At 50.8% G+C, this 25630-nt stretch overlaps 1 protein-coding gene across 1 annotated transcript; it reads left to right on the forward strand.

Annotated features, from left to right (window-relative positions):
- Nucleotides 1–591: 591 nt before the first annotated feature.
- Nucleotides 592–25630, forward strand: DHRS11 (dehydrogenase/reductase 11; the record flags this gene model as incomplete). Its single annotated transcript, XM_082327898.1, has 7 exons — nucleotides 592–723; nucleotides 16144–16353; nucleotides 22425–22519; nucleotides 22979–23108; nucleotides 23782–23874; nucleotides 24537–24602; nucleotides 25589–25630. The coding sequence occupies 7 exons, from the start codon at nucleotides 592–594 to the stop codon at nucleotides 25628–25630; spliced, it is 768 nt and encodes a 255-aa protein (XP_082184024.1).

The raw sequence follows: 25630 nt of genomic DNA on the forward strand, positions 1-25630 counted from the left end.
ACGGGCGGCTGCAGAGAAGCAGCAAAGCCGATTCCCCCAGGGGTCTGCGTGGCGGTTTTGGATGCTTTTTGAGTTCTGTGTAAAATAACACAGCAGCCTTCTCCTCCTCGCTGCGCGTGCGAGCGAACGGGTAATTCAGTCAGTGTCGGGACTGCGATAGAGCTCGTGTAGTTATTACGTCGTTGAAGAGAACAGGAGTCCACGCAGCCGTTTCACGTTAATAAACTATTTTTGATTTAAAGCAGCCCACCTCTGTTCCTTACCCAGCTGACAGAACGTGTTTTACCTTTGAAGCGAAAAAGCCGTTTAACGGCGTTTCGCCTTTCTGATTCCAGGGCTCTCCCTTCTCACCGGGACGTTTTGGGAGGAAAAACCCCAAACCCGGGCGGGGCGGGACGGCGGCCCCGGCCCCGCCGGCTGAGCCCTCACAAACTCGCTGCATGCAAGGCGGGGGGGCGTGGCACGTCCTGGGCGTGGCCGTGGGTGTGGTCGGCGTGGGGGCGTGGCCGTGGGCGCGGCCGGCGTGGGCGTGGCCGGCGGAGCGGGCGGGCGGCGCATTGTGCGCGGCGGCGGCGGGGCCGGGCCGGGGCCATGGAGCGCTGGACCGGTCGCGTCGCGCTGGTGACCGGCGCCTCCGTGGGCATCGGCGCGGCCGTGGCGCGGGCGCTGGTGCAGCACGGCATGAAGGTGGTGGGCTGCGCTCGCAGCGTCGACAAGATCGAGGTACCGGTACCGGTAGCGGGGCGGGGGCACCTTTCGGCCGGGGCCGGGGCGTGCGGGCAGCCCCACGGCGGGAGCGCCCCACGGGCGGGCCTCGGCCGCGCCGCTGCCGCCTGCCCAGGAGGCCTCGCCGGGGCGGGGGTGCTCCGGGCCGCCGGGCCGGGCCCGCGGGCGGTGCGCGGCCGGGCCGGGGCTCCGCCTGCCCGCCCTGGGACGGGCTGCGGGCGGCCGCCGCTCGCCGGCTCGCCCCGCTGCGGGCGGCGGGGGCCGATGGCGGAGCGGCCCCGGGCCGGGCTCCCCCCCGCGGGCCCGCCCCGGCCGGAGGGAAGAGCGGGGTGCGGGGGCTCCCCTGGGTGGGCGCCTTCCCGGGGCCCTGCGGGGCTTTTCCCGCCCCGGAGGAGCGGGGACGGTGGCTTGGAAGCTGCCCGAGGAGCAGATCCAGTTTGGTTTGGTTTGATTTTGAGCTACCTCTTACCGAGGTCAAAACCAGCATCTGGCTGCCTGACCCCGCCGTGGGAAGGAGCGGCTCTGGGCTGCGAAATGTTTCAGGGCACGTTAAACCCCGCTCGGTGTGGGACGTCACGGGCTTTCTGTCCGCACGCTGCTCTTAGGAGATGGGATGCTCTCATGAGTTAATGTTAAAAGAGAGTTTTGGTCCTTAACGTGTTGTTTACCCTTATGGCGAGCATCTCTAGAGCTAAGTCAAAAACCTCACGACGCTGGCTTGAAAATAAAGATGCTTAAGAGAAATAGTTTCTGTAGGATCCTTTTTTGTAGCTGGATGCGTTTGTAGGCTTTCCCTTGCAATGGCATGGGCTAAAGCTTATTTACTTTTTAAGAAGTTTCCTCTGAGGGAGGAAAAAAGTTATAGTCGGGCAGCTTAAATGTTGTTGTCTCGGCTGTTTGGTGCCTGCCGAGCCAAAGGAGATCTATACCAACACCCAGCGTTTGTATTGCCTTAGCAGAGGGGATAAGGACTCACTAGGCAGAGTTGACCGCACCAAGAATAAATCATTCAAAAAATCATGGAAAACAAGGCTTGGTGCTGCAGGTGTTGCTGGGAAGTGGGGTTAAATAAAGAAACGCTTGGAAGAAACAAAACTTTTTCCATTCTTTGTCATGAATGAGAAAGATACCGCTTGCAGAGAGAAGACACACCGGTGTAGCTTATTTAACTGTCCTTTGGGGCTTGCTTCTAATTTGGGACGTCCCGACGTTTTGATGCTGCGGCGTACGGGGCAGGCCGAGCTCTCCAAAGGCTTTCCCACGCGCGGCTGACGGTGTTTAACGTACTTTCATTCTCTGGCTTCGTGAGGCTGTTGTAGCCTCACGGCATCTGGTAAAGGATGCTGGTGCTTCCCGTTCCCCTCCAAAATAGAAAGAAAAGCCATTGCCAATATTGCCCTTTCTTTTGATTTTCTTTTTAAATATTTTGATGTTCTTTGGAAAGAAAATCAATGAAACTTCTATCTTCCTTTGGTGCTCCAGCGGAGTTTCCTTTCTGAAGCCTGAAAGCCTTCCTTTCTGAAACTTCCCTGGCACAAATACAGTATAGATTTCAGAAAGTGTAGTCTTTTAAAGGCTTTACCTTCTTGTTTGAATCTGCATAAAATGCAATCACACTTTATAAAGGTGATTTATCTGGGTTGTGCGGTAGGCACGTTCACTGAGCAGTGCTGACTGTTTGGCATCTTCCAAGTCTATTTTTACTGTCGTGTTTTGAAAACTTGTGTTTAACACCGCAGCTAATGTTTGTCCCTGCTTCATTCTGTCTCCCGTCCTCTCTAAGGACCGAATTGTGTTTGCAGCACACGGTCATCTGTTTTGGTATGTGTCTGGACTGTGTTTAGCTCCGTTGCTAGTGTGGTTTTACTTATTGCAAAGCATGTTTCCTTAAAGAGGAAGATGATCCTGGAGGTGCTGCTCGCTCGGGGAAGGGAAGGTGGTGGAGCGCGAGGTGGTCCGGGGTCACTCCGGGAACGGGTCCCTCACCTCGGACTGGGACGCTTGTGTTGGCACAGACGAGGCTTCTTACCGACTCTTGCCGTGCCTTCGGAGCAGAGTTGTTTACGATAACTAAGCTTTCCTCCAGCAGCTTCACCCTGTGGTTTTTTTTCTTTAAAAAAAAAAAGGGGAGGAAGATATTCAGGCTTCAGACTATTGAGCTCATGCTGGGACTTGGGACTTTGGACGTGGCTGTAAGAAGTCATCTCGAGGAGCGGGAGTTGGCGTTGTGTGCGGGGGTGACCCTGCTGCGGCTGCTACGGTGGGCGAGGTGGCCAGACCCCGTCCCGGGAGCTGCCGGCGGGGCTCCTGCCCGCCGGAGGGGCTTCGGATGCCCCGGGCAGTAGGAAGGCAATGGGATGGTCTGCGCCATTGGCACTCTGCAAGCGTGTTGTTACCTTGATTAGTTATTGTATAACCAGATCTATCCACAAAATATACTCATCTGTTATCTCCGGCTGCTGATTTTCCAAGTCGTTGTTGGTCGGGAGCGGGAGGATGGCATCCGTGCAGGAAGCCGTGGTGGGGATTCGAAGGATGCGCTAGTTCGGGGAGAGCGGCTCACGCGTAAGGGGCGGGATGGGGGAAGCGGCGCTGATGTTCAGGGCTGGGGCGCGGTGGCGGAGGGACGAGAGGAGAGGAATACGAAGGAGCTGAGGGCTTGGTGTTGCCAGATGTGAATGAAGGAGAGGTTAGAGCATCGCGGATGTAGTTGCTGCAGGACGAATCTTGTTGCTGTATTAAAATGGAATAATTTGCTAAATACCGTTGTGGATAATGGTGTACAGAGGAACAAACCCAAAAAATAAATCAAGACAGCTTGAAATGGAAAGAGTGCAAACGGTACAGTTTAAAACCAGGCATACAGTACTCATTTTGTAGCACAAAAGCATATGTTTCCATGTTATGCACTAGTCATCCATTTTAAGGTAAAGTGGGTGGAACCACTCTATATGGTGGTTTTATAACCTGCCGTAAACTGGTGACTGAAAGAGTATGTTGTCTTGTGGGGAATTTAACTCGGGCAATAAATGCTATGTCAAGATTTCTTAATCTCTTGGAAAATCAGATAAGGGCTTGAGGCAAGATAACGAAGGAATTGCAAAGTTGCGATTTTGGTATTAAACCTGTGTCATGACTCCAGTGCTCTTTATTTGACTTTTGAAATAAAATGTTAATGACTTAGAAAAACTGCAAAAATCTCTTGGTTTTGTTTTTGGGTTTTTTTTGTTGTTGTTGTTCCGCTGGCTCTGTCGGAAAGCCACGCGCCTGACGTGCCTTGAGTGAGCACTCCGGCTGACTTCGGTGGTATCGCTTCAAAACTGGATTTGATTTTTCTTTTGTCACGTTTTCGTATGTGCAGGCATGGCAAACGCAGGCTCCGGCGGCTGGGTTCCCCTCTGTGGTTGTACCTAGCTGTGACCCTTTAAAACGCGGTGCTGACCCTCCTGCAGTCCTCGCTCGCAAGCAGCCTTGTGTTCCCCACTCGCGCTGCTTTTGTGAGTGGAGACTCTTTGTGTGGGTCACCCAACAGTAACTTTAATAGTCAGACATCGAGGAATAAAATATAATTGAAATGGCTTTATTTTACTTTTGCATGCCAGGAGATAATTTGAGTTGAAGGCTTGTTTTAAACGAGAAGCCTGGAGGTACTAACAGCTGTCATAGACTTTTTGGCATGTGCTCATACCGAGTGTTTTCTGCTCTTCAGATACCTACACGCGTTCCAAGTCAGGAGCGAGCGTCGGGGCTTTAATGAATTAGCCAAGAGTTTCTAGCAGCCTGTAAGACCAAGCTTTGGTGGAAACTGCTCCCTGTTAGATGATCCCCTTCACAGGGACCCCCTCGCTGACCGGTTGGGTCTCCAGCGTGGGAGAAGACGTGCTGTGATTTAATCACTTGCCACAGCTCAGCTGGTATGGGATGGCGCGTTACCCTGCAGTCACTCCATCCCGCAGACAAAAAGCAGAGTTATCGCTTTTGATGGCTTCACTACAAGGCTCTTCAACTTTCTTCTTCCTGATGTTTTCCAGAAATTTGTGTTTAGTGTCTGAGTTCTTGCAGCAGCACAAAAAAGGGAGAGAGTTTCCCCATGCACGGTACAAAACATTTCCTCCCACTGGCAAACCACTCTCTGGTCCTTTATTTGGTGTCGTGCATAAGTTTTATTCAGTTGTGTTCTTCCCCTGGGGTGGGGGAAGACTTGGGAGGGTTTGTGGTGAACGTAGGGTCTGGCTCAGAGGCATGGTAAAGGCATCGAGGTACTCCGGTGCTTTTCTTTTGGAGCGCAGGAATGTACGAGACGGAACTGTTTCCAAAGAGTCTGCAGTTGATGCTTGCTTTTACACTCTTTTTTTATAATAAAATTTAATTTCATGTATTTTTATATTTATTTTTATATTTGTAGAGAATGGCAAAAGTGCTGGCAGGAGTTCTCCCTCCGGCCCTGGTGTCGGAGCGCTGGATCCGTGCATGCATTGCGGCTGCGTGGCCGGGGCTGTCGCCGATGGGAGAAGCTCCGGTTGGGGCAGTCCCGCCTGCTTCACTCAGTTTTGCCAGAAATCTTCCAGCAGCTCATTCATTCCTTTGATACCTTGCTGTAGGGTGGCCAGGAGCATCTGTCACTTATTTTGTAATTTTTTTTTTAATTTTATTTTTCTCCAATGCCTTCCAAGTGTTGTTAATTCATCACTTAGAAAAGAAAGACTCCTCGGGAGAGGTGTGGGAAGTCAGCTGGCTCCTGCAGTCCTTCGCATCGCTGCTGGAAACAGCTGAGCTGCCGGGGTTGCGGGGTCGGAGTGCACAGAGCTGCGCGACTCCGGCGTGCCGGCCGGCTCGTCTTGTATGGCTCACCCCGGGCTCCCTGCCTGCGATGGGAACGTCTCGGGTCCGCTGCAGGCCAAATAACAAAGGGTCCGGCTGCTCCCGGGAGACGGGCGGGCATCCCCTGAAGCAGCGGTCCCTGGCTGCGCTGCCAGAGGGGCAGGGTGGTGGGGGGAACCTGCTGCCCTCCCAGAGCAGCGAGGCTTTGTCGGCGAGCGGGGGGAGATGGGGGCCCTCGGGTGATGGCCTGCTTCAAGGCGTTGGAGAGATTTAATCATGGATATCGTGTTCTTAAAAAAAATATCTTTTGTTCTTTGTTGGGGTGCGGAGAGCGAGCTGTGCAGGAAGCAATAAACGTGGTTTAAAATACAAGGTTTAACCGATTAATTCTAATGCATTTGTGACAGTTATTGATCAAAGGTAACATTTATAACCAGGGACTGCATTGTCAAGGTTAGATCTTGCTCAAGAAATTGCCTTTGATAAGCTGAGCTATTGATTGCAGATTCGAGCAGTCCAATCTCTGAAGAGGTTCGTGCTCTCTTCGTCAAGCAGCGCCGTGATGGTGGTGGTGTGGGAGGAGGAAGAAGCAGCCGAGCCTTCCTCCTGGGAGCTGAGCATCCCCTGTAGCCATTTGTGGGCTGGCTGGTCCCTTCCACCGATGGCTGCCCGGGCCGTAAGGTGCAAGGGAGGCTCTCGACCCCTTCAGTGTTCCAAGGTGGTTAATTAATGGCTAAGTTGTTTCGTAGTACCTGAATGTGGAATTTAATTACGGTGTGTGCAAATCATGTTTAAGGCTTGGAGGTCAACTGGTTAAAATTTTGGCCTTCCCCTGTGGGCGTCTGTCCACGGGGTCGAGCTGTGGATGTCCCTGCAGTGCCAGGTGTCCATGGTGGGGTCTGTCCCTCTGCCCTACAGCCGGGGCTGGGTTTCACGGGGCATTCCTGAAAACACAGGTTTGCCTTTGTGCCCGCACTGTCTTAATCTCGTGACTTACAGCAACGGGCTCATGGCTGAACGCAAAAGGCCCGAATTTTGGTGCCTGGCTCCCGTCCCCTGCCCCGTGCCGAAGGTGGATGAGCCGCTGTCCCCAAATGCTCGCCGTGGACCTCGTCGCTCCCTCTCTCCTCTGTCTGGTCGCTCTCCCGGCACGCAGGCTGCAGAGCTGCTGGGCTGCGCGGTAGCCCGATGAATTATTTTTTTTAAGGCAGGAGGAGTAGCTCCAGGCAGAATAATCCCAAGGCATGGTCCCGGTGTAAATGAATGACCTTCAGGTTCTCCTTGGCCTCTGGAAGGGCTTGTTTTGTGTTTGACGAAGGCCTTGCCTCAGGGATGGTGGCTACTCAAGGCCTCTGAGGTGCTTTTATTGCTGCTTGTCCCTGACCAGATCCTTTCCTGATTAAATGCGAAAGAGATCCCATAATTGCTGTTCTGAGTAGCGGGAACAAATTCTTTGCTGTCCCAATGGTTTTCCTCAGCCTTGACGCTCAGGAGGCACGTGGGGGAAGGGTTGCTTTTAAACCGGGTTGGATTCATCTTCCTTCCTCCCAAAATGCGCTTTAAAAAGGTCTTATTGCAGCAGCCCCCCCTTCTCCGCTTCTCTTTGCAGTAGAGCGGCGATACTGGGGTATGTCATGCTTGCAGCCCTAGAAATAGGTAATAACTGAGCCTTTCCTGGGATTTTGGAGACCTGATGGGCTGCTTGTTCTGCCTCTGTCTTGCTGTATAACAAGGCAGATCAGGTAGCTGTCCCGTGCCTCAGTTTCCCCATGTAACACCTGGCAGCTGCTGCCCTACAGAGGTGGGAGGGTGGCATGGGAGCAGCGATCAGGCATGGAGGGGGTTTCTGGTCTGTGTTTCGGGTTTGTGGAGGGTCTCCCGGGGCAGGGAGGTCCGGACGCAGCCGGCACAGTGTTGGGGAGTAAATACGACGGTGGTTTTCCTGGGGCTTGTTAATAGTTTAAGCTCTGCAGACAGCAGTGGCTGTGCTAAAGTTGAGCTTTAACCCTCTCTTCTGCCAGTGTCCATGTGGGAAGTGTTAATGGTAATTTCCAGGCTGACAATATCATTATTTTGCCTTGGTCGGTCCTGGGTGGGTGCAAACCACCCTGGTTCTGTAAGGTGACACGGGACCAGGGTGCTGCGGGAGCAGAGGACCTGCAGTCTTGCTCCTTCAGCCAGACTTTTCTCCCTGTTAGGCTCGTGCAGATCAGCTGCAGCTCTGCTCAGCTTAACTGGGGATTAGCGTCGGCGTAGATGTGAGCGGCACTGAGTCCGCTGTGTCCGTTGGCGTTGGTACAGATGTTTAATCGCGGCACCTGCAGCTGGGCGGCGATGGAAGTGGTAATCCCTGCTGTCGCTGCTGCTTGCTTCGACCACGGCTGGGCTGGGGTGTGCGAGAGCCTTCATGGTGGGTTGTAAATCTGGGGTGTATTAAAATGTAGGACCCATCATCTGAATTTTGCTACTGGGGAGTGTTGGGAGCTGGTGGGGGAAGGCCCGCTCCTCTCCAAGCATGCGTTAATCTGTCTTTTCAGAAGCGGATTCGTTGAGGATTACACGGGCGCAGGATGGGAGCCGATGAGACAGAGACACGTGGGGACCGCGGCTCTCGCCCTGCCCTCGCAGCAGGAGTGCTTGCTGCCGTGCGGATGGAGCTGGGGGAGAGCAGGAAAGCACCCACCTCTGTGGGCTTTGGAGAAAATCCAGGGCTGCGTTGTGGGGTGTGGAGAGGAGAAAAGGCTGATCTTGCGGTCTGACGGTGGGGACCTGCTGTTCTGGTACAGCTCTTTCGGTGACAGCGGCGGGTGCTTTGCAGATGGCCGCACTGACAGGCGGGTTGTGTCGCAGCGAGGTGTGGGGCTTGGCCAAGCTCTGGGAGCCCAGTGGCTGCGATCGATGCTCAGGTTTTCCCAGCCCCCCGAGCGAGGAGCTCGGAGCTCACCAGTGGGTTATCATCTGCTGCTGCTTTGCCTGGTAGGCGGGGATGCTGGGGCTGGGAAGGGGGAAAGCCCCCCGGTGAGCTTGTGACAGAGCTGGGAACGGGTCCTGGCTGTCCTCAAGAGTGCTGCCGAGTCTCACCCACAAGGTACAGCGATATACTCGGTTACAACATACGTTATTCAGGGTGGGCATGTGCCAATGGTTTCCATGGACCTCTGATCACACCCTAGATCTCCAGGGTATCGCTAGGCATCTCAGACCTTCACTGCTGCAAGATTAGGTGGAGTTTGATTTAATTAAAATAAATAAATAATTTTTTCCCGACTCCCTGAGCGTAGTGGAGGTGTGCTCGCCTGTGGTGGAGATGACACAGAAGGCATGTGCTGTGATCTGAGGGTGTCAGGCTGAAGCTCAGGCTCGGCTCTGCCCTCCGAGTGGTGTGTTTGCAGGTTGCCTTGGAAATCTGTGCTGGAACGGGCGGCGATCCAGCCTGCAACACGTGGACCATCGGGTCTGCTGTGTGCAGGCGCCTGGGTGTCTTGGAGTTATGTGGTCTTTGAACCCTGCTTGCGAAGGCAGACGAGGGCTGGTGGAGGACCGTGGGTGGCTGCAATACGGCAGCTTTCGTCTTAATAAGAGTACTGGGATCCTTTAAGGAAGGAAAGCATCTACGTGCCTGGCTGCGTGGGAACCTGCTTTGTGCATGTTGGAGCTGAAGAGCAAGCAGGCACCTATGATGCTTGTTTTAGGATAGTCATACCTCAGAATAAGCATGAGATATTGCTCTAATGAGCTGTCATCGTAGGAGCAGCGTATTTCCTCCTCCCCCATGCCAGCCCATAGCAACAGTGATCTGAGCAAGCAGTAAAAAAAAAAAAAGTGCCTTCAGCCTTGACGTAAGGAGCGATTGTTTGAATGCCTTAAGGTAGCAGGGACATTCAGGGCAGCGTAAATGGGGCGATTTGGCTTGCCTGTATGACACTGGAAATTTAAAATTAAGTGAGCTAGGAAAAAAATAATCTTGGTTGTTTAACTACTGAAAAAGTGCAGGGAGCAGAAAGGGCTTGGAAAAAGGCAGCGTGAGTCTGGAGCGGTGTGGGAGGACAATTACCAGTCCTGGGAAGACATGACTGCTCAACCAGACCCCTGTTTAGCAGGGAGTTGGGCTTCAATGCCTGCGTTGAAAGCAGCTGAGTGGCTCCCTTGGGCCACGCTGCACCCACGGGCAGGAGATGGGCAGGAGGTGCCGCTTGGCCCTACGGAGCCTGTGGGATGGGTTTGCTGGGCAAAGGGCAGGTACCGTGTTGACGTTCAGTGTCCAGAGCCTGGGTAGCATCCAGGAGATATCCTGGACAGCTGATGCCAGGGATATGGCAAGATGTAATTTTGTGCTGTCTCTGGTGGGTATCGTAAATTGTGGCAGCACCACGGGTGTGAGGAGCCTGGCAGGAGGAGGGCTGCCTGGCTGTGCCATGCCGTGCTCTGTAGCCCTGATGATGACCGCAGTCACGACTACCTGGCTGGGACTGTTACCCCTTAATGCCTCTCCAGGGTCTGCTTCTTGCTGCTAGAAGCTGATAAACAGCAAATAGATCCAAGAGGTTCCCCAGGGTTTTATTCCCGTCTCTTCCACAAAATGAGATCTGATTTTTCTGCGTTATTTATTATATGAGTGCTGATTTTGTGTGCCACCTGTGAGTCTTTGCAAGGTCTGTGAAGTCAGTACATTTAGTATGATACAGGGTGAAAAAAATACAGGGACTTAAATTTTGTCCAAGTTTTGATCACTTTTTTTTCCTTTGCCTGTGCCAAGAGGTGGTGGGTTTCTAGAGCAATGTGAAAAATTCAGTCTTGCTGACCAGGCAGCCTGTACTTGAGATGCACTTCAGGTAAATGGTCTGAAACTGGTGCTAGTCCTTCTTCGTCTGTACTAGGTTTTGGTGTTGGTGCCCCGAGCTGAGTACTGTATGTTTGCTTTTCCTTTTAAACCTTATTTTCCAAGCTTTTTCATCCCCACCGTTCTGCCTTCTGTCCTGGAACAGACATGGATCTGAGCTGAGGAGCGGCAATTGGCAAACAATCAGTGAAAAGCATCAATTTGAAGCTCACGAGAGGGAGAGAGAAGCACTTTACTGTTTTATTCATTTGAAAACTCCTTTTAGGCCCCCATGGAGGCCCTGTTCGGGCACCTGGAGCCAGGCAAAAGGAACTGGAAGAAATGTGAAGTGATACTCATCCTTGGATCATATGCAGGCAAAAAGCCCCAGGTACCCGGCAGCTCTAGGAAGGGGCTCAGTGTAATTATCTCCATTTTACAGATGGGGAAACAGCTCTGAATCTTGCCCATGGTCACAGAGCACACTATGGAAATAAACCCCAGTATAGTGCTTTATTCACTATATCTCTCTTCCTCTATTATGCTGTTGCGCTGGTATTAAATCTTAATTAAAAGAAGCTTCAAACTTGCCAATCAGTAAAATGAAAGGATTTGTAAGCCCCAAGTTTTCTTTCACAACTGTGATGCTGTTCGTTAGGATTTTTCTCCTTCGTTTCCTTTAGAGAGCAAAAGTAATTGGGGTGACTTTGGTTTCTTTCCAGTTGGTTTCTTGGTACAGCTATGTATTTAAGCATAAGCTAAATCAGTAGGATGCGAGTACCTGTGATGAATGGCAGGTTAGATTAAAAATTACCTAATGGTTTCTTCTGGCTTTAATCTCTCTGAACTAAATGCGTCTGAAGTTAATAGGATGGTTTGCCAAATAAAGCCTTATGTGACTCTCTTCTTTTTTTTTTCCTCCCCTTAAGAGTCCCTTTAAATGTTTGTATCAATTAGTTTTGTGAAACCATTTTACCAAGACTGAATGTAAATGCATGGCACTGTGCCCTTCCCAAGTGTCCTACGCACAAAGAAAGAGCATTAACCCATTCTTGGGAGAACTGACGTATTCTTAACATATGAAAAACATCCCGTAAATGCGAGGTATCCTTTTAGACCTTTAAAAGCAGACAACTAAATAGTATATAGTAAACAGCATGGCCAGGTATTCTTCTTTGTCTTATTTACACGTAGGTAGGCACTAGGTGGTTTTTTTCATTTGCTCATTCATTCATGCAACACCGCTGGAAGCTGAGGTAAATCACTGATGTCAATGGAAAAATTGGTGTCTAAGCAAGAGGCACGTTGCAGCCCGTGTATCTAGTACGTACTGCTGTCTTGGCTCGTTATGGCCCACGAGTAGTTTAGGTGCCCTTTGTGGACAGCTGGTCTTTCATGGGTGTTGCAGGACTTGCCGGGTACTGTGTTCATGCTGGGTAGCGTATCAGAATTACAGGGGTGAGGACTTGCACCCATGGCAGTGGATGGCTCTAGCTTACACGTTTTAACACGTAGGGTATCTATTTCTTCTTTATGTTGCATTATCCCAGTTTGTACCAGGAACTATAGCACCTGGCTGTTGATTTCCAAGCACCCAGTGATAACGGTGTGGTACAGCGATGCTCAGGTCTTGTTTCAAATCTTCATCTCCAGCTGCTGGAGGTGCCCTGGCTCTCATCTGTATTGGTGTTGTGTTACATGGTCACTCTCAAGTTGCTTATGAAATCTGGAAAAACAGCTTTTTTTCTTTTTTTTTTTTTTTTTCCCCCCTCCTTGTGCATGTGGTTTGCTTAAAGTGGAATGAGCATTAATTGAGTGACTTAACGGATGCACTGAAAAAATATTGCAAGCTCCCTAATTTAGAGAGTTGCTTTATATAAGTCTTGTCTTGCAAACTTGCCCACAGTTGATATTTCTTTGAAGAGCCTGTGACGACTCTTTATCTGTAGATGGTTGAAGCACGTTCAGCTCCGCCTAGATGTCAGTGGTGTTCGGCACTTCATTTTCAAAGAGAATTTGTTAACACAAGTGTAGCTTGAGAGATGAAAGGATCCATGTTGAGTCTCGTTTGAGGCAGCGAGACACCAGACAGGAAAAGAAGGATCTTGAGAGATATTTGATTTCTCTGGTCAGTTGTGGCAGAGAAGCCTTTCTCTGAGTGAGAAGGAGCTTTCTCTTGGTGTATCCAAGACGTAAGCTGAGGAGATTGACTGGGAAAACAGGATGGGCAGCTCCATCACAACAGCCGCTGCTGTCCAGAGCACCCCTTGTTTCATCTGCTCCTTCATCTGGGTTGCTGTGCTGCAGCCCGTGGTGTTTAGACCCTGTCTGCCTCCATCGAGGAGCTGTACTGAACAGTGAAAGGTTTCACCGAATAGTGAAAAGTGACAGCTGAACATGGAAGTGGAGATATTAAACACGGCGTTTCCCTCTGGGCTGTAGATGAGCTTGTCTGTCCTTTCCTGTCCATGCTGATGGGCTCTTCTTCCAGCCAGCCAGCTCTCCTGGCATGAGTCCACTTTTGGGAGATTCATCCCAATCCCTCGTGCTGGTATTTCTCATCTTTCAAAACCATTGGCGTTGCTTGATTCGAGTTCAGCTGGTTCCTGCCACAAGCTGTAAGCTTTCCTGCCCGCAGCTCTGGGATGCACCATGCTGCTCAGCCTCGGGACGTGATGGGTCCCTGCTTTTCCTTTCTGCGTGCGAGTACGCTAACTTGGAAAGACAGCATGTGGCTTTACCTGCGACGAGCGCTGACACCAGCAGTGGAACTTGGAGGCACCGCTGGAAAGATAACCCAGCTTTTGATCAAGCAGACTAACTGCAGCCTGGCAATTGCAGGAGGTGCCAGAACACCAGCCCTCTTCCAAGAGCAGATTAAGACCATAGTCCTGGCCATGACCTGGTGAACTAGGAAGAAAAAGTGCCAGACGTGAGCCGTGGTACTTTACAAGCAAATATTGAATGGGATGGAGTGCTGGAGGCTTGGGCAGTGGGATGGAGAGAGCTCTGAAGCTGTCACCTTGGTGCCAGGGTATGAAGAATGTGGCTGAGGGCCCCGTGCCCCTTTTTCCCTCCTGTATCTTTGCAGGAACAAGGCCCTATCCCTGGAGTGGTTTAGCACCTTCCAGCAGCCCTTCATACTGCTTTTAATTTTCTAAATGCTGCTCTTGCAGATTTTTCCTCCGTTTTCTCAATCTCAAGTGTGTACTCTGATCTTTAAAAAGTATATATTTTTCTACTCTTACCAGCACATAATCAACAAGACTGCATGTATAGCAAAGTGCAGCCAGCCCCGGGAGGGTACGGGGGGTACGATTCAGCCCCAGGGGCACCTTTGTTCTCTGCAGGGCAGAAATACTGTCTAGCTCAGCCCAAGCAGAGCTCTCCAGAGAGCGCAATGCTGTTGGGATGTATCGATCTCCGGGCTGAACTCAACATATCCGTCCCCTTCTCGCTTGCTGCTGTGAGAGCAATAATAATAATTCTTGTGTTACTGCAATGCCTTCACTGAAGCGCTACCCAGAAAGGAGAGCGGCTTCTGGACCAGACCCTTAGACCTGGGCTGGTTTTGGCTTGTGGTCTGTGAAAGCTGTGGATTGCTGTGAAAGGCAAATCAGAGAAGCTTAAACTCACTGTTCAGGGACTTGGCCCACCTCTGTGGTGGTCCTAGGTATGGAGAAAGGTTGAAAATCATTTACCGAACAGAGTCACTTGCCCCAGAGTAATTAAAATGAATGTGCTTGGGGTGCAGAGAGGGGTTTGGAGGTCCTGGCTTGTCTGTCCCTCTCCCAGTGAGGGTGCTCAGCCCTGCTCTGTGTAAAACTTGGCTAAGAAAAAGTTAGTCGCTGAAAAAGCCACTGACAAAGAGCACACACTATGATTTGTAGTTGGGAGCCAATTCACATCCTCAGGTGGATTTTTTTCCCCTTTTTGGACTTTGTGGCATCTAACGGAGTTGCCAGTCCTTCTTGTTACCCCGAGGCACACAGCCGTCCTGTGTTGTGCTGGCTGGGGAGCCGAGAGCCCATTCTAACAAAACTTCAGGGATCAGAACCTGCAGGTTTCCTGGGCGTGCTGGCATCTGATCTGTGGGATGGCAGGCGTTGGAGGCCAGCTGGGTGGGAGCTGGGCCCGTGCTTTGGTTTGGCATTCGCCAGGTCCCGTGGTGTTTGTGAACTGACGCAGCCCCACGAGCTCTCCTGCCAGCTCTCCTGCCAGCCTGCGCCGGGGGAGCAGGTGCCGTGCTGTCTCTGATTTTTTTTTTTTTTTTCTTCTCTTTCCACTTCCCCTTATCTTCCATGTTTTTTTTTTTTTTCTTTTGTCTAATGTTTATTTCAGAATTTGGGCATCAGGCTGGCTGACAAACTCTGCGAATGTCACCGATGCTGGTGTTTTGGGGGGCAAGTCTGCCCCTGCGGCAGCCACCGAAAGACCAGCTCTGCTAAGTGAAAGGGACAGGGGACCCGGGGGCTTGCTAGCTTCCCCTGGGAGAAAGGCACCTTCGATGCTCTGGTTTGTCACCGCTTTCATTAGAGCAGCTGTGTCCGAGGCCAGCATGGCTCTCCAGGCTCCTCCCCGTGTCAGTACAGGTGGTGGGGCTGGTTTCAGCATCTGCCTTCTCCAGAACGTGGGAATTTCTCCATGCATCCTCCTGGAGGGCCCGGAGGAGCTTGGCCAGTCTGGGAGGTGATGCTGTACCTCATAGCAAGCAAAAAAAGTCAGCATTCCTCCAGTACAAGCTTCCCGGTGGTTTTTTGAATGGTCTCGAGTGCTGTGGCTGGTGGCCTGGCTTCCCCGTGTCCTTGTTTCTGGCCAAGGCCGGGTGAGCTCCAGGTGCTCAGCTGGGGCCGGGATGTTTGGCAGCTGCCTTCATGTGCAATCACTGTCCCGCGTCCTCTGCTTCCAGCCAGGGGACTCCTGAGCTGGGCCTCGCTCCTCCTTTTACAAACAGCTGTGAATGGTAGTCCTTGGTATGCAGGGAGGAGCCGGGAGGAGTGGGAAAGCTGCCTCTGGCAGGAGAGCAGCTTTATTGCACCCTCTGAAATGTCACGTTGGTGAAACCACCGCGGGCAATGGCGTTCGAGTGATTTGGTGGACGTTTGTAGCCAGAGTCCATCTCTCCGCAGAAACCAGACATCACGTGGCTCCCGCCTCACGCTGGAAGCTGTCACTGTCGCTAATATGACACATCAGAGATGAGATGCTGCTTCTCATTAGCATCAGGGGGTAAAGGGCATCCTCCAGAGGATTTGGTGCGGTGGCTGCCGCATCATTAACACAGGCGGCCAGCAGCAGCAGCTCTTGGCCTTTCATTTGCTTTGTATCATCTAGTCTTATAAAAGATCTGGATGCTTGGAATAATTGTTGGTAATGGCTAATGAGGAATTGTCAGGCATGCGATTGCTGTGTCCTTTATCCGCGCGGCAGCGTGGCAGACTTGCAGCCTGGTGCCACGGCAGTATTTATTTGTATTTTGTCAGCACCTGCTCACCTCGACCCGTATTGCCTGGGGTGATGGATGAGCACAGAGTGCGTCCTCAAGTTTAATAACTTAAAGGCTGAAAGGCTCAGACTCTCATGTATATTGATATTTCTTTTTTCTTAGTTAGCATTTACAATGATTCTTCCCTAGTGCCTGCTCTTAAGACGGGCTCGCCGGGAAGCTGCCGTGTTTTGTTAGCCCTGGGGTGTGTTTTTAAGCAAATGGCTGGATAAGCTGCTCCACAAGGAGAGGAAGCTGATGGCTGTTTTCTTCCTTCCTTTCTCTTCACTAGAAATTGGCAGCTGAATGCCAGAGTGCCGGCTATCCGGGGACCCTCATCCCATACAAGTGCGATCTTTCCAACGAAGAGGAGATCCTGTCGATGTTCTCCGCTATCAAGACCCTTCATCAAGGAGTCGATGTCTGCATCAACAATGCGGGGCTGGCTCGCCCCGAGCCCCTGCTCTCGGGGAAGACGGAGGGCTGGCGGATGATGATAGACGTGAGTAGTGCCACTGGGAGAGCAGGAACTGTGCTAGATTTTTATTATTTCTTTTGGCCACCAGCACCATTGTCCCCATCTGCTTATTTCATGCGTGCGGAGCTGAGGACCTGCTTCCCACCTAGCTCTGACATGGTCCGGGTTTGTTGATTGGGAAGTGGGAAGACATCATGCGCTGCTGAGCCATGTGCCTTCACCTTGGAGTATGAAAACACTCAATACGTTCAGTAGCATTTTTTTCTTTTAGCTCAATGGCTTTCTAAAGGGTGATGAGCCTAACTTTTTTTTTTTTCCCTTCATTAAAATAGGAAATTGAATGCCAAGCACTGGCTTTTGTAGCTAATCCTGTTAGTTGTAGCAGTGAGTTGTAAAATGGGCAGATTCTTTTTGGCTTAAAAAGCTGTAATGCTTTTTGTCTTTATAGCTTAATTTTCTGCCCATAATCTGGTTAGAGCTGCTAGTAAATGGCATGGACCATTTGTACAAACTCCCAGTTCGGCATATGAAATTGCCTGGTTCACATCAATCCACCCTGGGTATTGCTGTCCTGAGGTGCTGCTGTGCATCTTTTGGGGACTTCACCACCTTTTGTCATTATGCGATGGCCCTTTTCTGCACATACCAGTGGCAGGCACGGCTGCGGGACCCCAGGCCAGTTTGCCTGCCCTTGCAACAGCCCTTTTGTACTGGCCTTCCTGCAGCTCTGGCTGGCGAGATGCTGAAATAGGAGCTTTTCATCAAGGTGATTTTCCCCTCCGGTACTACCTACATGAAAGTGTCATCCTCATAGGAACAAGAGTTGAACTTATGGCTTTGAGTAAACCTTGCAGCACCTCCAGCAGCTGTGAGGGCTTGTCCTAGTGAAGGAAAAGACATGTCTATTTGAAAAGCTGCTCAAAGCTGTAGGCTCGGGGCTACTACATCTGACAGCAGAATGAGCTGGGATCTGTCGGCTCCTGTGGCAGCCGGTGGCTGTTCATCCAGCAGCAGAATCAGGGGCTGTGTAAAGCAAAACAGAGAGGCACATGGAGGCCTCAGACTCCTGCTGCCAGGGCAAGAGCTGCCATATCCTGGCTAATTAAGTTCTTGTTAGGATTTTGGCCGGTCTGATGGGTGCTGTGACTGCAGGCAAAGCAAGCTCAGCTCAGCTTTGTCTGCCCAGCCAAGGCTTTTGTGGGTTGCCCAGCCTGGGTCACTGCACAGCCGCATCTCCCTGTCCCCGGTTGCCATGGAGTCTTTAAAGAAAATTAAGTGAAGTGTAGCTGAGGCTGAGCTGGTGTAAAGCAGGGCACTTCCCAGCGTTGTCTTGCCGCAGGCCTGGCCCTGCGGGTCGCCTGCGCCTTGTAAACTCCTTGTCCTGGTCACTGTCATCGCATCGTGTGTGGATGCCTCTATGGATGCTGCGTGTCTCTCGCGCTCGTTTGTCTTTGTTCTTCTGACCTTTTGTTCTTTGTAAGGTGGACAGGCTCGGGGATACACGTGGCTTTTGCCACCTGAAGGCCCTTCCCCTCTGTGCTCCCTTCCCTGGCTGCTCAGGTGGGAGTGCTCCCTTTGTCTCACCTTCCACCGCTTTTAGGGAGCAAGATTTTGGAACGGGGATTGCCCTGTATGAGAGTCTCCTGTGTTGGCATTTACAGTGGCCTGACATGGGATTTGGGAGCCTGTGGGGTCCCCCTCCTTGCGGGTGCTGCTGTGTGCACCCTTTGGAGCTGCTTCGGGGTGATGGATGGGGTGGGAGGAGAGGCAGGGTGGTGGCTCCACAAGGGCAGCGTTAGGAAACCACGCTGGGGGAATATTTTATTCCCAGAGGTGATCTGTACGGCTGTATCTGCTCTCATTTGCTTGGCAAAAATGCTGTTGTAGCACTGGGAACAGACAGGCACCCAAGCTTTCTTCATATACTGGCAGATTTTTTTTCCTCTCGCCAGCTTCCCAGCAGCTGGTGTGTGTGCTCATGGCTTGTGTGTAATTGTCTGAATAACACTTGCACCTTTAATGTGAAGGTGAAGCCCTGGGACCCTCTAGAGCCAAATGCTTGACCCACCTCAGCCTAGGCAGCCTGACAAGCCTGGGTTTTGCTTTTTAGCCTGTTGGTAAGTGGTAGAAATAGCTCAGCATTTTTCCCTTTGCTGTGTGTCTCCAGTTTTGTGGCCGTGACCTCCCTGCTTGGAAATCTCGCTCTCCAAGTGTGCCGTGGCAGTGCAGGCGTCCGTGTGGCAGTGAGGTTTGGGGAGGGATCTGCAGTGACAGCTCTCCCCGCCGTGGCACACCAGCCCCAGGGAAACACTCGCCAGGCCCATTTCTCCTGCATGCTCTGAAGCTCTCGGAGGGTCAGGATGGGGGAAGGTTGCCAGTGCCTTTCACGGGCCACTGGGCTTTGCAGAGCTGAGCGGGAGCAGGGAGGGAGGCTTCTTCCAAAGGTCCCTAGGAGAAGGGTGTTAGTGAGCAGCACAGTTTGAGAGATGCTGTTGGAGAGTTTCAGTGTACTTCTGGGCTGCAAGGCAGGAGAAGTTTCTAAACAGCCATTGATCTATCGATTTAGGAGGCATTAGGGCCTTAAATTAAAGGCATTTTTTTCTCTTTGGTCAATCGACTTTGGTTTCCATGCATTTTTTATGAGCTTTGAGGCTCTGTCTCCTTCCAGGCTCCTCTCTCAATATACCTATTCTATAGAATTTCTTGCTGTACATCTAACAGTCGAAATCATGTTATCATTGACTTATTCCTCTCCTTTTTTAATGTTCCAGTTCCTTATTGTCTGGTATTGGTTCCCAAGGGGGAGCTGCGTCTCCTGGGGCTGCAGGAGTCTCGTGTTGGGAATCGTCTCTCCGTTGCTTTACAGCAGCGCAGAGCCCAGCACTGCCAGCCAGCGAATTCAGCGTGCGCCAGGGAGGGAGCGTGTTATCGCAGGCAGGTTCTGAGCCCTTCATCTTTTGGTTTGCAGCTTCCCCCCTTTTCTCTCTACTTGTTTGTGAGGTTGTGCTTGACGTGAGGCTGGAGCAAAGTCCTCCAGCCGTCCCCGATCCACGCTGGAGTAGCTGGGGCTGGGTGCTGTGTACACATGGACTCCAGGCTCTGGGATTTGAACAGCTCCTTCACATCTTGCCTACTGACCTTTACAGCCAGGAATTCAAGCTGAACTATCCATTTGCACTGTTCAGGGCACAAAGGCCTGCAGCACACATCCTCTTGCTCCTCTAGACACTAAATGGGTTTGATTCTTCTTGGCATTATTCATTGATCGGCAAGGCTCTGTTCTTCTTGCTTTTATATACCATCTGTGCAGAGATATGTTTTCTGTAACCTGCATTTTTATGTGTACTTAGGAGCTGGGATACTCATTTTGTTGCCTTAGAAAAGGCTGATTCTGGGAAGTGAAATGCTCAGCGCTTCCAGGAACAGGATCTTTTATATTCTCCCAACCTGGCAATTGGAACTCATTAATTACTAGAAAATGTGCCTTCATTGTTTCTATTGCATTAGCACACACAGGCGGCAGTCACAGACGTGCTGCCTTGTGCAGCATGCTGCGCGAAGGCAGAGTGCAGATTTGTTGGCCACCTTTGCTAAGGGACCTTTGAACCTTTTGTTCTTAAAATAGGAGCAAGGCTGAAAAATGTCTTGCATGGATATTTGTAACAACGGCCTTAGACTGTTTCTCAAAATGATACAGCCGTAAGACTTGCTCATTTTCCAGACATGTTTTTAGGTTCCTGAGTGCCTGTTCCATGTTTTGAAATGGGATTTCACCCCAAAATCCTGTGGGTGCTATCGGGAAAAGGCAGCGAGGCAATCCCAGCTCAGCTGCCTTCCAGCCAGTTGTTTTGTTGTACCAGGGTGTCTTATCGTATGGGCTCTGGACTTTCCCATGTGGCTGTTGATTAGTATCTTGCTTTGCCAGTAGTTGTCAAAATGTTGTAACTCTACCCACGCAAGGAAGCATGGCTCAGCGTGAGTCACAGCGTTGGAGCCGGGTCTCAGGCTTTAGGCTGATGTTACCCTCTAGTGGCCTACGGAGATGGAGTGGAGCCAGGGAGCTACTGCATGAAAGACACGGTGCCCGGTGGGTTCAGGGCGCCCTGGGGCATGGAGGAAAGCAGGGATGTTGTTTGTCACGAAGGCTTTTTGTACGAACAGTTGCCCAGATCCATATCTGAAAGGTCTGGCTCCTCACTTGATTAGTATATCAGACTGGAGCGGGTTACTCCCGCTTTCCTTGACCGCCTTAGTGTGAAATCCAAAAGCCTTCAGGTGCCCTGCCTGCTCTGGGCTTCACTCCAGTGCTGAGGTGGTTGTACAGTGCCACTTCTGCTGACATGTCTGCTAACTTTCTTCCTTGCACAGCCAAGGTAAATCTTCAACCTGGTGCCAGGGAATTTATCTCTGTAGTTCCAGGTATGGTGACTGAGATATCCGGCAGTGACTGTGTGCTCAACCAAAGTGCACTTGGATGAGGATGATGACTCTACTTGTTGTGTTGCCTGGGTACTCCAACATCAGATAAGCATGCTATTTATCTATCACTAAGACAAAAACTCGTAAGGATGGCCTCTAGTAATGAATAGAAATAACAACCAAGACAAAAGCAGTGACCCAAAGATCCTTCAGCTGACCCCACTCGTCCTTTGTGTGCTGCTCAGTAATTACATCTCTTGAATCCATCCCTTTCTGCCTCTTACTTTCTGGTCTCCAAACTAATGTTCCTCTCTCGCATGTCCTTTTGTGCTAGCAAGTCCTAGTTAGCTCGCCCTGTTCTTGTTTATAAGTTTCACAGCATTGATAGCCAGCCCTCTCGTGTGTCCTTTGCTCACTGTTGACATGGCCTTGTTCCTGCTGCTCCTCCCATTTATAGTTGCACCCGACTTGTGATTCATCAGAAATTTCATTTTTCCTGGGTATTTAGTTCACAGCGGTGTTTTTAGACTTGTCTGGCCTGCTCATTTAGTTAGCAGAGTGACGTGCCGTTAGGTAGGACTTGCCAGTGTGTCCTGCCTTGAAGTGGTTACATCCTTTCTAGAGGGCTTCAGCAGACACTTTCTACCTTTCAGCCACTCTTCCAAATCTAAACTGCTGTAAACTTGAGCAGTTAGCACTGCTGCTGAGGTGGCTTGCTCATCAGTCCTGCACACACCCCTGGGTGCTTTGTATTCCAGCTGGGGGAATTTCCATACCTCCATCTTCCTGGAAACTTTGACTCTGTGTTTTATGGTCAGCAAATGCTCAAGGCATCTGCGCATTAACCGTCGCACATTGCGGAGGTGATACGACTGAGTTTAGCTGAGCCACGGTGTGCTGGGCAGTGCTGGTCCAAAGAGCAAGAGCCTGGAAAGCTCTGGATCCTGTCCTAAAGGACTGGATAAATTGCTGTGTCCTTTCTTCCTTGGCTTATCCAGTTGGGCTGAGGAAAATGTCAGTGGACGGTGTGACAGGTCGGTGGCTTTCATATCTACAGGGTTGCTTGCCCACTCTGGCCCTCCCCATGCCACGATGTGATCTTTGGCTTCATTTGATTTGTGCACGGGAAGCTCTTTGCTGGCCGTGTGGTTTGCGGTGCTCTGAGTGCCTGGCTCTCTGACAGGGAATATCTGGGGATTTCCTCGTTAACTAGCTGAGCTAATTACCTGCTGTTAGTGTCCTATCAACTGCCCAAACTCCAGTGTGCTCAGTGCTGTACAAAATAAACAATTTTGTCTCCTGGACAGAGTGCTGACTGTGGGGAAGTGGGTTTGTTCTCCCTTACCTTGCACTCTACCCTCACTCTTGTCTGTAAAACAATTAAGTCCATTTATTTCTAGCAGAGGCCAAGGCTGTCTCACAAAACTGGATATCTGTGCCTCCCCTGCCCAAACCCCTTGTTGCTACAGCCCTGAGCTTGGTCGCAGCGTGATGTGGGGTGTGCGGCGAGGCGTGCGGTGTGTGTATGTGCATTTCCCTCTGTTGGTGTTTGCAGGAATTGCCGTGGGTCGGGGACTGTAACCTGCATCCATGGCTTTGGGCGTGCGAGGGGCAAGTCAAAGGGTGCGAGGCTAGGCTGCTCGTCTTTAGTTTCTTCTTCTTTTCTCTTCCCTCAGGTCAACGTGATGGCTGTGAGTATCTGCACCCGAGAGGCCTACCAGTCCATGAAAGAGAGAAACATCGATGATGGGCATATTATTAACATTAATAGGTACGCAAGGGGGGAACGTGGGATCAGCCGCGTGTGCTTCCTCCTCCCCGCCTCACAGAGAGGATTCGAGTGGTGGAGCTTTAACCTTGGAGTGGGCTGATGGCGCCCAAGGAGGCATTTTCCAAGGATTGTGATGGTTGATTTTCAAACTACTTTTTTTAACCTCTGCTGGTCTAAATGCAAGAAAGACCAAACCAGGGAGAAAAGAATAATACCAATCACTTGTGATAGTGCAAGGCTGAAGATGGAAACTTCTTGACCAGCTCCAGAAAACAGCTATGTTGAGAGGAGCCTCTGGTGGTACGCGTTCCCCACAGGACAGGGGAATTCCTCACGTAGCCACCATGTCAGCATCTCTTTCTGTGTTCATTACGGTGGTTTGAATATCCTGTTGGGTCCTCCTCAGGACTCTGCTTGCCTCCCCACCTCTCAGCACTTTCCTTTCTGCTCTCTCCTCAGCATGAACGGCCACAGCGTTGTGCCACAGTCGGTGGTGCATTTTTACAGTGCCACCAAGTACGCAGTTACAGCCCTCACGGAGGGGCTGAGGCAAGAACTCAGAGAAGCAAAGACTCATATACGAGCTACAGTGAGTACTGTGGGCTCTCTTCCTCTCTCCTGCTTTTGTGGGTGGTAGAGAGCTGGCAGGCTTTATGGGGCAGAGGTTTTCCCTTTGGAAAACAGGCAGGGAAACGCAAAAATAGTACTCAGCGCACTGGGAACGTTCAGGTCCTGTAGCCAACTGTCCCCGGTCACCTCTCTTTCCCAGGCAGAATGAGACTGGGGTGCAGAAGGCACAGCAGCAATGAGCTGTGTCAGGGGATAAACTTTTTGGGCGCACAAAGCGGGCAGTCGCTTGTCCGGGAGCGAGGGGAGCTCAGGACAGCAGAGGGAGGCAATCAGTTGGGCTGTTTGCTCTCATGCAGAGCTTGCATCTCAGAAGTGATGTGTCCAGAAGTTAATTTGTATTGCAAGCTTTTCCATCATTTTCTCTGCTTCTCTGTCCCTTTGGGGCATGAGAGGGAAGCACCCATCAGCAGTTCCCCAGAGGTACCTGCCTCAACAATCATTAAGGCAAAGCCTGCTCTCTTAAACTATTCCCCTGGAAAAAGGGTGGGGAAGGAGAATGATAGAAAGGGGGGTGGGGTTTTTTGGCTTTTTCAGTGCTAAAAAGTTTTCTCTTTTTTTCCTTTTCTTTTTTTTAATTCTTTTACTGAAGGGAAATCACAAATCCTATTAGGATGTGCTCTGCTTTTTTCCAGTGTATATCTCCAGGACTGGTGGAAACAGGATTTGCTTTTAAACTTCATGATAATGACCCTGAGAGAGCTGCTGCAACCTACGAGAGTATTCGGGTAGGACATGGAGAAATGGAAGCAGAGGGAAGGGGCTCTGATTATACTTTAACAGTCTCTCTCCTGGCTAATAGTACAAGGAACTAGTTCTGCAGAGCGCCCAGTGCTTTCCAGGACTTAATCGGCATCCCCAAAGTGTCAGCACTCAGACCTCAGATTTTGCACTGATGTTTACACACTACGTAGATTTTCATTCAGGTTCTGTTTCTGACTCCCTATATTTTTCCTTTTATTTTTATGTTCCTGTAAATAAATAGCAGCCAGCTTTAACATTTGGTAGGCTATGACCTCTTTATTGAAGAGAAGATACAATAAGTAAACATGCCTGCACAAGAAGAAATGTGAGAGGGTGTTGTCTTGCAGGTGGCTAACACAGGATTTCATGTGCTTCTCTGGTGATTTTAGGTAAGGATAGCAATGCCTGACCTGGCAGAATTACTGTGCCAGTAGTAAGATTATTCACAGCAAATGGAGAATTATCAGCACCAGACACGTCCTTTGTTAAATTTTTAACAGATTATTTTTTTCCTGCGTGCTTGCATCTTTTTGACATGCTCCAGTGACACTGTCGAAATTCATTATTGATGGGTAGGAAAGACATGATCTTATGGTTAACTTCCTGAGGTGCCCTTTGACAAAGAATCTCTTTCCTGTCTTTCCAGTGTCTCAAAGCTGAAGATATGGCTAACGCTGTCATATATGTCCTCAGTGCCCCACCTCATGTACAGGTAGGCTGCGGTTGGGTTGGAGGACTCTGTGGTGGGTGGCTGAAGGCGGAGAGGGTAACTGCTGCCCTGACATTTGCTAATCAGCATTGCAGCCGCTGTATCAGCTGCGTGCTTAGCAGAGCCTGGGCTGGGGATTAGCACTGATCATGTTTACACTTCCCTTATGGCAGCTATGGGGTTGCGCTGCTCGGGCTGCTCACAGCCCTGCGGATCCAGCAAAGGCTGCTCTGACCCCAGAGAAGGACTGCGCAAGGCAGGGGGAACGGGAGGGATATGGGCATGCTTTACCCTTTTTTTTGGATGGTGCCATCTGAGTTTTGCTGCCAGACTTGCCACGGGGTCGGATCCTGCCAGTTGCCAAATACCGTGTTGGCCCTGATGCTGCCAGACACCTCCCAAGGGTGGTGTGAGATGCTTGTGCTGCCAGAGGGCCGTCCCTCCTGTGAAACAAGAAATAAGTGACCAGCTTTGAGCTGGAGTCAGGAGCTGTGTCAAAGTTTAGTATATGCAACGTAGAAGTACCTGTTGTAAAAGCAAACTTTGATCATGAGAGGTTTAGCAGCTCCTCATGTGAACTCTGCTCCTTTGGAGCAAGACGTGTCTGTCTTGACGTTGGATCAGTAGTGACAGTTTGCCTTCTTGTCAAGAGGATAAAAAGTCCTGCCTGTGGCCGATCAAGCAGTGCTTCTGCTTGACTCTCTGTTAGCAGGACCAAACTAAAGACTTGAACCATGAGAGTCTGTAATCAGTGTCATCTTGCACTCTGTTCTGTGCACGTTTGTGCTTTTATCCCTTCCGCTGAAGGGAGAGCAGTCACATTCACCTTTATTTCTTTCTAATATCTCAGTTAAGCAGGCTCATTTCTAGTCACAGGAACTTTCTTCATGTGCAGCTTGCCACTGTAATGGTGCAGCCTGGAAGTGCCCAGAGCAGGATTTAAAGTGGACTTCAGTGCTCCAGTAAAATCCTATGTTGGTCTCTTCTAGATTGGAGATATACAGATGAGGCCCACAGAGCAGATATCATAG

This window comes from Platalea leucorodia (assembly GCF_965183815.1).
Source record: "Platalea leucorodia genome assembly, chromosome: 16".
Taxonomy (NCBI): domain Eukaryota; kingdom Metazoa; phylum Chordata; class Aves; order Pelecaniformes; family Threskiornithidae; genus Platalea; species Platalea leucorodia.